Here is an 11,600-nt window from a genome sequence, read left to right as displayed (position 1 = left end):
ATGGTTAGTCAAAAAATTGATTGGAATTATAGCAAATACTTGGTATACGTAAAAACAGTCTTAACAAAACATTTAATCACTTATTTTTCGTTATTTACTTGTCTTTATATCCCAAATATGTAGATTTAAGCAAAGGACTAGACCTTATGTGAACTGCTACTTTTTACAATCCAAAATATAAGAATACAGCAAATCGACATAAGATGAAAAACAAACAAAAATATGCTAAAAAAAATGCATATTCAAATAAACAAAATATGCATGCAGTCCAAGAACTCTTGGCAAGTCCTTAATGCATTAGGTCATAATCATTCAAAAAGGCTGTTTATGATTATTGATTTTACGTTTTGGTGCATGGCAGGATATCGTACATGCCGTTTTCAACTATAGATTCATACGCGATATTTGTAGGTGTGCAAAAGTGACAAAGGATACTAAAATATAATTGAAAAATATCAATGAAAAATACAAATGAAAAATGTCAATTAAAAATATAAATGTTAAAAAAGAAATGTTGTGTTTTTGAGTTGTATAATAATTGAGCCATTATTTCATTAGTATATATGACTATGATATGGACAACGACTGGTTGATATCGTCAGATGTAAATGGAAAGATTACAAACTATGAATACAACAGTGACAACTCTTTAAAGCGGATAAAATATTCATCTGGATCTATAGAAGAATTCGAATATTTCACTCAAGGATGGTTGAAAAGTATTGAACTGATTGCAAATGGCACACAAATGGGTAACAAGGTATATACCTTTAAGGGTGAAGCAACAGTTACGACCTTAACTCAACCGGACAATGTGACACTGACACTAACTTACGATGAAAATGGGGAACTTGCTTTACGTAACAGATTTGGATTCTTAACTGAAAAAATTCAGAGAACAGAGCATGATAAAACTGTGTCCCAAGGCGATTTCGTAAGTATAAATATTTGCGAAGAAAATTTCTTTATCATCAAAAATAAAAGAATCTTCAGTCACTTTTGCAGGGAATGTATTTTGAGTGATGAGCTTTAAAAATTTGGTTGTCGTGTGGTTTTCAATTGTTTGTTTCATAGAAATGTATGTTGTTAAGGTAGCACAATAAAATGATTTTTGCACTTCCAATATTCTACCTTTAAAATGCTGTTACGTTCTTAAGAAATGCATATAGATTAATAAAAGAGACATATATAGATAGTCAAAGATTAATCTTTTAAATGAATGCAATATTTTTTTACGCAATCATTATGTGATCAATTATTATGCAATAAATGATAAAATCTTGGTCAGTTCACTTGATTGAATTTAGCTCTATCATCTTCTTAGGAAGAAAGATAAGAAGTTAGCAGTATCCTTTAACTTTACGTTCCTCTATACAGATGATGTTCTCTCACTAAATAATTAAAAATTTGATGACTATGTTGACCGCATTTATCCAATCGAACTAGAGATACAGGATACAGTTGAGTCAGCCTCATATCTTAAATTACATCTAAAAGTTGACAATGAGGGTCGGTGAAAACAAAACTTAACACAAAAGAGATGATTTCAGCTTTCCAATTATGAACTTTTCATTTTAAGTAGCAACATTCCAGCAGCACCTGCACACGTGTATATATATCTCCAAGTTGATACGATATTACCCTGCTTGCATTTTCCTGTCATTATTTTCTTGATAGAGGGTTGCTGCTCACATGGAAGCTATTAAACCAAGAGTTTCAAAGAGTGATGTTGAAATCATCCCTTCGTAAATTTTTCAGACGCCATCACGATTCTGTTGACCGTTGATAAATAACCGTTTCACAGATGACATCGGATATGTTCCTTACCGTCGAAACTACAATCCCCTTCCCTTTCATGAATGGACCTACCGAATAAGACTATTAACCGGATTTGTTATAGCATGAGCAACACGACAGGTGCCATATGTGGACAGGATCTGCTTACTCTTCCAGATCACCCTCAGTTTGTGGTGGGGTTCGTGTTGCTTTTTCTTTAGTTTGATATGTTGTGTCATGTGTGCTATTACTTGTCTGTTTTTTTTTTTTCATTTTCAGCCATGGCGTTGTCAGTTTATTTTCGATTTATGAGTTTGACTGTTCCTCTGGTATCTTTTGTCCCTCTATAAATGTATGGGAAATTTTAAACGAAATCCTAATCAACACAGCAGGAGCTACAAAAGAGTGTCTCACATTTCGCTTTCGTATTCTAATCTTTCTAATCTGTAATAAGTAAAAATATCCGTACCACATAAAAATAGATAATGTGTGATTAGGTTTCAAATTTGATCTATACATTCTATAAATCTGAGATAAAGTTTCTAGGAACAACATATAATAAACAACCCTCTCGTGGTATCTCTGGAGAAGCTCATTTCAATCGAAAGTGGAAATTTCGTGTAAAATTTGGAAGACACAGTAAACATTATGATTGATTACATAATTGTTGTATAATAATAGCATTGTATTACTTTGAAAGAGTAATCTGTAAGTTATGCATAACTACTACTTTTATAAATTTTCAAGCGTTATAACGAAAGTTACAGCAATTTTAAACTGGGGGAATAAGGGGTATAAAATCTTTGTATTGTGCTATCTTTAAAGTTATTCTTATTTAATTTATTACTCATATTTCTTAAAAGATTGATGTTTTTTTTTTACATTTATAACTTACTAAACAATGTATTGTGTACGCACATTTTGTTTGCAGATAGTTTCCAAAAACATATATGACGAACTGACGAAATCAGTATTATGTGAAGATGCTAACGGGGATTTTTTGACTATATCGTACAATGATCACGGACGTGTTACAGTTGTGAAGGATGACGACAATAATGCGTATTCAGTGTCATACAATCCTGATGGCAAGATAAGGGCTGTCTTGTACCCAGATAATACTACAGAAGAATATGCTTATGAAAAAAATGAACGAAGTTTTAAAAGTAGGTCTGGGCAAAACATTAGATCTGAAATAGATGATAATGGAAATGTTCTTGTAAAAGACTTTGGAAACGATCGCGTTTATTCATTTTCTTACGATGAACAGCATAGATTGAAGGAGGCAAGGAAGGAAATAGGAACAACTTCCATTGGCTATAATTCTAATGGTTTACCAGAATATGTCAAGTTTCAATACTTTCAAAAAGATATGTATGTAAACTATAGTCTTAACGACAATTTTCAGAAATCCAGTATGAAATTGTCTTTAGAGGGGTATGATGTCAGTTATGAATACAATTCAAAAAATTTGCTTACACGGGTAATCAATGCTTACGACAATACGAGTTTGTTGAAGGTTGAATATAACGAAAAGATGCAATTGAAGAAAAAGATATTAGGTAACGGTGCTGAAACTGTATACACCTACTTTGTGGGTACGGATCTGCTAAAAGGTGTATATAACTACTTACCAAATGGAAATCTAAGCACAAAATTTGAGTATTTATACGACCTACGACAGAGAAGAATATCGTTAAAAACAATGGATGGCAACTGGAAATTTCGATATGATCCATCTGGGCAATTAACGTACGTCAAACATCCTGATGGCACTGTGAAATCTTTACAGTATGATAAGCGTAAAAATCGAAAAGTTGTTACTATTAATGATATAAATAAAGAATATACTGCCAATTCATTAAATCAATATACAAAATATGGAAATGATGAGACGTTCAAACACGATAAAAATGGTAATTTAATCTCAAAAGATGGACCTTCGAAAGAAGATTTTATATTTAATGATGAAAACCAATTAGTCCAATTTAGAACACCAGATAATGAATGCACCTTGGAGTATGATGGTCTTAAAAATCTTATACGAAAAAGTTGTGAAAATGAACGAACAGAATATGTGGTTGATGCATTTGGGCGATTTGGACAAGATATTTTGGCAGAGGTATTGTATAAACTTTAAAAAAATTAAATCATTCCAGCACATCAGTATTACACTTAATATTTTAGGTGAAATAACCCTTTTGTTAGATGCCTTTATTCAAACGCGTGCGTTGACCATAATTAGCATAAATATCATATGCCATAATATACTACAAGAGAAAAAATCACCAACGAAGCGTCACAAAATAGTAATAAACTTATATTCAGCAATACGAATCCAAATAAAAACTGTTCAGAATGTCATGTGCTTGTGTGCTCCAAAAATGTCAGATGTTACTTCTTCATTAGTGATAGGCACAATTTGATATTCTTAAAACAAATAATGAGAGTTAAATGTTGATGAGATTTGACATTATATACACACTAGTTTCTTTTTCAATTGCAAGTTTATCAGTTTGATTGTATTGTTTATTCTGATGTTGTGCTGTTACGCCTCTGTTTATGTTTAACCCTGCGCCATTCTTGTCGTAACTTTCTCTAGTCAGGATCCTGTAGTTCAGTGATTGTCGTTTATTATTTCTTGTTAATTTTTCATGTCGGAGCCTTTTACAACTGACTAAGGTACTTACGTTTTAACTCTGGGAATAACTGTCTAATTGGCAATCATACCTCATTTGCTTATCTTTTTAAATTGAATTTCTGAAGGAGAGACACCAGATACATGAACTGTGTCGATGAAATTAACTTTTAGACTGTTGTTGACAAAACCAAGGTTTAATAAACTTAGTGATTTACTGAATGAGGTAAGGCTAAAATATATCTCTTTGAACCTATTTATAAACAATTCCAATACTTGTTTTTACATATTTGTCTTCGTATCAAAACCTCGAGATACAAACGTTACAACAATTTGTTTTTGAAAAACAGCAAAATAAAAAGATACAAAACCAATTTCTTTTCAATGTACAGTTCACAGTGTGGTGTTTTGATTAATTTTTAGTCTTTTGGTTGACATAACTTGCCATGGCGTTCTCGGTTTATCTTGACTTAAACGTTTGAATGCCTTCTTTTCATATTATTCCTTATGTTTTGTTATCCCTGCATGATGCTGATTCATTTCCCACTTAGTGCCATTTGATACGCTTTCCAAGCAATATAATTTAAAAAAAAAAACACAAACTGCAGATGCATGTCACATAGCACTGCTCTCTTTAAAAATAACTCTATCATATTCATTTTTCGTTCGGAAATGAAAATCAAAAACATTTGACTGTCCCTTTGGTATCTTTCGTCCCTCGTATACATTGAAATTAAACGTATTAATATAAAAAGAAGATGTGGTATGATTGCCAATGAGACAACTATCCATAAAAGACCAAAATGACACAGACATTAACAACTATAGGTCACCATACGGCCTTCAACAATGAGCAAAGCCCATACCGCATAGTCAGCTATAAATAGCCCCGATAAGACAATTTAAAACAATTCAAACGAGAAAACTAACGGCCTTATTTATGTAAAAAAAAAATGAACGAAAAACAAATATGTAACACATAAACAAACGACAACCACTGAATATACAGGCTCCTGACTTGGAACAGGCACATACATACATTTGGCGGGGTTTAACATGTAAGCGGGATCCCAACATCCCCCCTCCCCTAACCTGGGACAGTGGTATAACAACACAACATAAGAACGAACAATAAAAATCAGTTGAAAAAGGCTTAACTCATCAGATGGACAAACATATAAGTGGATATGACATTCAAAATAAGACAATCAATCTATGCGTCTTTTTTGTATATAAAATAGTTATTTATCTGCATAAGAAAGGACCTATGTTTTAAGATGGTCACCGGTTTTTATGCAAAAGAATTATATCAAAATAACTTGTCATACATTTTAAACAATAGAAAAATACAGGTTACATGAGAATTGACCCGATTTGTTAATTAAATTATGAAGATGTTTGTATTTTTTTCCTTGGTGAGTATTGTAAGTGTTTCATTTTATGAAAAGTATAATGTCAAATTCCTTCATTCCTTTTAATTGATTACAGCACATTCCAGCGAGTATGAAGCTATATGTAGATTCTTTGGTTAGCTTCCTTGCTAGCTCAACCATGAAATGATTATTAGGTAAGGTAAACAAGCATTTGGGTGGAGTCAATAGTTAAACAGAGAACCAATCAGAACTAATGACAGAATATAAACATTGTAAAACTAGTTTTACAAGTCTTTGTTAAAAATAAGTTTTCAACCTAAATTTAAAATCTATTTATAATTATAATCAAATTCAAAAGCATGTTGAAGGTGTGTTTGATTTGCCAATTTTATTTCAATCAATTACTCAGTTCATTTTTTAATCGATGTATGTTTATGTACTTTACAATGGTTACAATCACTGCGTAATATAAGGTTTATGACCCCTTCTAGATCTGTTGCCTTTGAATTACGAATTTATCAAACTTCCAATAATATAAAAACAGCAAAGATAATGAATAATAAAGATGGGCTATTTTGAACATATATATATACAAATTAAGGTTTATGTACCCTTCTGTAGCCATTTTTGTAAGAACTTTTCAAACTTCAATTGTATCAAAACTACAGATATAATGAATAATAGAGATAGGTCATTTTGAACATATTCCAAGGGGAAACTTGATGCAAAGCATTATTTTTTACTGTTCCAGTGCATTTAATAGAAAAAGAGAACTTTGTTGCAAATAAATCAAGATTTTTATAGAAAATCCACAGCCTTTATCCTTGTACTCTCATATTTGGCAATATGATGACTGATAGATATAGGATTATTGCATGCAGTGCTAGCATTGATTTCTTTAAAACAAGTTTATAAATGTAGTAATTGGTTAAAGCAAATATAAATATGGCCAAAATCAAGTACACCTTTCAGGGTGCGCTCGACTTTAGTGACTCAAAGTTTTGGAATTTACAGGTTGCTTAGAACTTTTTGTAAAAAATAAACAATAGCACATCAAAGAAAATCAAGTGAGTAGTTTATGTTTCAAATTTTATAACAAAAATCTCTGATTTAAATGTTGTGAATTTTTCTACAAAAATCTTGATTTATTTGCCACAAAGTCCTTCTATTCTATCAAATGCAATGAAACAGTAAAAAAAATGCTTTACATCATGTTTCCCCTTGAAATATGTTCTAAATAACCTATCTCTATTATTCATTATATCTGTAGTTTTGATACAATTGAGGTTTGAAAAATTCGTACAAAAATGGCTACAGAAGGGAACATAAACCTTAAAGGGGAAACTTCGAGCATTATTAGTTATAGTTTCATTGCATAGAAAAGAGGGACAAAAGATACCAGAGGGACAGTCAATGATTATGATTACTCACTTGATGTTCTATGATGTCCTAGCGTTAATTGACTTTGTTTATAAAAAGTCCTAAACAACCTTTTACTTAAAAGAAATCACAAAAGTCGAGCGCACCCTGGAAAGTGAACTTAAATTGATCTATATTTACATTTGTTTTAACCAATATGTAATAAATTTATTAGCTTGTTTTAAGGAAATCATTGCTCACAATCCTCCATCTATCAAACACCAAATTGCCAACTATGAGAGTACAAGGGGAACGCTGTGGATTTTCTATAAAATTTCCATTTGTTTAGCATTGAAACAACATTAAATGTTATCATCCTTGAACAAAACATAAACCGTAACTCTGCTTTTTATTTAATGAATGGCTATTATCTATTTTGAATTTATTGAACCATAAAACTAATTTTTGACTCTTCACATTGAATAATCCGCGAAGCGGATTATGTAAAATGTGAGGAGTCAAAAAATAGTTTTATGGTTCAATGAAATCAAAATAAATAATTGCCATACATTATAAATAAATTTTCATCAAAAATAAGGCTCAAAGAACTTTTTTATATTATTTATATTTACAATAACAACATACACACTTGTTGGCGTATGAATACACAACGTCAGAGTGGGCGTGTCGCCATAAAAATTGACAACATTGAAAATAAAACTAATAATTTTAACCAATCAGAAGACAGTAAATACACCAAATTTATTTGTTTATTGTTTTACAAAGAATTTTTCAATTCTGTATGAAATAGATTAATTTTCAAAGTTGTATAGGTAAACCTGTTTGCATGAAACATACATATTATAAACAGGCCATTGATATGAGTGTTTTCATTGGATGATGAATTGGTTCTATGCTCCTCCCAATTTTAAGGTAATAATCATTTCATGGTTGAACTAGCAAGGAAACTAACCAAAGAATCTACTTGAAGCTTAATACTCGCTGAAATGTGCTGTAACACGAGACAAATGAATGCCGTATTTTTTTTAATATGTCAACTTTTCTTTCATAAAACTTGATTGGACAATTAGATAACGCACAAAGGCGAATCTACAGATACCCGACTATATTTTCATGGTGGTGATCAATTAGGATTGATAGCTATGAAGAATAATAATGGATATTACTATTATCAATTTGATCCACTGGGGTAGGTTTTTTTTATTTTGCTTTTAACAAAAAAGTCACTTTTCATTATAGTGAATGTAAAAGTGTTATGTTATGCATGTTATGTTAAACATATATTGTCTGTTTTTTATGGTTCCCGTAGAAGTTTCATTGACATATAGTCATTGTTTTACTTTTCGTCCTTCTATCCGTGTATCAGAAACCGATTGTTTTAGTATAACTTCAGTTTTCCTTGCTTAATTGTTATTAAACTTGTACAGATGGAGTGTAATGAGAATGGCATAAAGCCTGTTGAATTTGGGGACACGGATAAGGCCATTACTAAAAACAGAAATTAAATGATAAAAGAGGTACAATCTAGCATTTGGAGTTCTGTATAGGCCTTAGATTAAGATCGCTGCTACTAAATAATAGGGGAAATGAGAAATAGTTATCAAAGGTTTTAATATTCCAGACGCGTCTTTCGTCTACATAAGACTCATCAGTGACGCTCAAATCAAAATAGTTTTTTCTCCGGGGGCGGGAATTTGTCGCTACATTGAAGACCTGTTGGTGACCTTCTGCTGTTGTTTTTTTTTTTTTTTATTTGGTCGGGTTGTTGTCTCTTTGACACATTCCCCATTTCCATTCTCAATTTTATTATAGCTAAACAAGTACAAAGTTGAAGAGCATTGAGGACTCAAAATTTCAAAACGTTGTGACAAATATAGCTAAGGTATTCTCTTCCTTTGATTAGAGATTTCTTAGTTTTTCGAAAAATTCAATGTTTTGTAACAAAAACAAAAAAATGACCATATAATTGATATTTATGTCAACACCGAAGTGCTGACTACCCGGCTGGTGATATACTCGGGGTCGAAACTCCCACCAGCAGTGGCATCGACCCACTGGTGTAAATAGTTATCAAAGGTACCAAGATTATAGTTTAATAAGCCAACGCGCGTTTCGTTTACATAAGACTCATAAGTGACGCTCAGATCAAAATAGTTAAAAGCCAAAGAAGTTCAAAGTTGAAGAGCATTGAGAACCCAAAATTCCAAAAAGCCAAATATGGCTAAGATAATCTGACTATTCCTGGAATATTGGCCGTGCGTGAACTTAATTTCTCTCGCTTTATTTGAATGAAACATGCTGATGATTGGAATCAATCTATTATTTAGATATCACCCACAGTTTTTGGTGGGGATCGTGTTGATTCGTCTTTAGTTTTCTATGTTGTGTCACGGATACTTTTATTTGTCTGTTAAGGTTTTTTTTAGCCATTACGTTGTCAGTTTATCTTCAATTTATGAGTTTGATTGTCCCTCTGGTATCTTTCGCCATCTTTTATTATTTTGAAGTGATAAGATCAAGATCTCTGCATCCCAAAAAAATATAAGAAAACGGAAAAAAATAGTTTTTGCATCTTAATTTTAGTTTCCCTCACAGTATAACTAACTTAATTTAGGGTTGGTCATTAGGTTAAAGGTCAAGGTTCCTATTACTCTTAAATCACTATTCAAATTTTTGATCCTCTGTCTTGATTGGAATAAAAATAATACAACTGAGAGATATAAGTGCGGGAAATAAACCTATATGATTTGGGGTCAATAGCTCAAAGTTCAATAACACTGTTAAAAAAAGAAGGAAATAAGAAAAAAGTTGTTTGGTAAATTTAATAGAACGAAACTTGATGGCAAATAAAGTGCATGGAAAATCGTTCAGCATTATGAGCCTTATACGCGTATCATTAAGAAAGGTCGATCACATTAAAGTTTTTCATTTGTAAATAGATATAAGAAGATGTGGTGTGAGTGCCAATGAGACAACTTTCGGCCATCTCCATGTACGGCCTTCAACGCGGAGCCTTGGTTCACACCGAACAAAAAGCTTTAAAGGGCCCCAGAATTACTAGTGTAAAATCCTTCAAACGCCGGGAAAACCAATGGTCTCGTCTATATTTATAAAAAAACGAGAAACGAGAAACACGTATAATTTACTTAAAACAAACTAACGACAACTACTGTACATCAGATTCGTGACTTATGACAGGTGCAAACATTTGCAGCGGGATGGTACCAAACCTTCTCCTTTTTTCCGAAACAATATCATAACATCCCAACATAGAAAAACACACGATATAATATCAATTGACAGGCTTTACTCAATCAAAAAACGTAAATGTACGCATACTTGACGAGTATTTGGACCAAGCGCCGATTCGATATTAAAAAAAGCATTAGTTCAAAGATAGAAAATAGCATCAGAATATTGTTTGAAAATGAAAATAATTATTAAGTATGAAGCAATGTTGCTATATCTCTCAGTTGTATTATTTTTATTACAATCAAGACAGAGGATCAAAAATTTATAAGGTTTTCAAATATTTGATAACATTAATTTGTTGTTTAACTCAATACTTTTGATATCAGAAAAAATACAGAAACCGCTGATACATCACTTTCAATTCATCATGCTTTGGCTAAAGCTAATTTTGTCCGGTATGGAACCAGTCCACGATTGACAAAGGGAAGTATTTTGTTTAAAAAGTGTGTAATGATAGAATCAAATCGGTAATTGGCAAATGGACTAATAGTACAATAGAAAATCAAAAACACACCAAAATAAAACAACTAAATGTATTTTTGGTGTTAAACTTATGAAATGTATGCAACAGTTTGCACTTATTTACATAGTTTCTTATCTTCTGATTATAACTGAACATAATTTGTCGACGCATGTTCAGGCACTTCCCTTGTGCTGGTGGAAGTGACTATTGATACATATTAAAATTGTAACTTTAATTTCATTTCAGATCAGTTGTAAGCATGTTAGATAAAAACGGTGACATTTTGAATTCCTACAGATATGATCCGTTTGGAAATATTACGTCAGATATTGAACAGCTACACAATCCATTTACATATATTGGTCAGTGGGGTGTTATGAACTTGAAGCAAATCAAAGAACTATATCTTATGAGGACACGATGTTATGATTCTCAGCATGGACGATTTTTAAGCATGGATCAATTTGCCCTAGACGGAAAACTGAAAAATTTCTATGCTTATGCATACAATAATCCTGTTCATTTTATAGATCCGAAAGGAAACTTTCCTTTCCTAGTCCCAATTCTATGGAAAGGAGCAATAAATGTAGCTACTTATTATGGAACTAACTATTTGACAAATCAAGAGAGTTCTCTAGGAGGTAACATTATAATCATGAATGCTTATAACAATGTGCATATGTAGTTGAAAATAAGCCTGTATATCTTTTAAATTAAC

General features: G+C 31.8%; 1 protein-coding gene across 2 annotated transcripts in view; it reads left to right on the top strand.

Annotated features, from left to right (window-relative positions):
- The first annotated feature begins 562 nt into the window (after positions 1–562).
- Positions 563–11,600, top strand: part of LOC134706588 (uncharacterized) — a 42,748-nt gene continuing 31,710 nt past the window's right edge. For both annotated transcript variants that reach the window (XM_063565652.1, XM_063565651.1), the window contains exons 1-4: positions 563–934; positions 2,708–3,898; positions 8,238–8,356; positions 11,129–11,523. In XM_063565652.1, coding sequence (XP_063421722.1) covers positions 575–934; positions 2,708–3,898; positions 8,238–8,356; positions 11,129–11,523 — 2,065 coding nt within the window. In that variant the 5' untranslated portion in view covers positions 563–574. The remainder of the gene's footprint in view (positions 935–2,707; positions 3,899–8,237; positions 8,357–11,128; positions 11,524–11,600) is intronic.

Source organism: Mytilus trossulus, chromosome 2 (genome assembly GCF_036588685.1).
Source record: "Mytilus trossulus isolate FHL-02 chromosome 2, PNRI_Mtr1.1.1.hap1, whole genome shotgun sequence".
Lineage (NCBI taxonomy): Eukaryota > Metazoa > Mollusca > Bivalvia > Mytilida > Mytilidae > Mytilus > Mytilus trossulus.
Note: the sequence above shows the minus strand (reverse complement) of the source record. Positions and strands in the feature narration are given on the sequence as shown.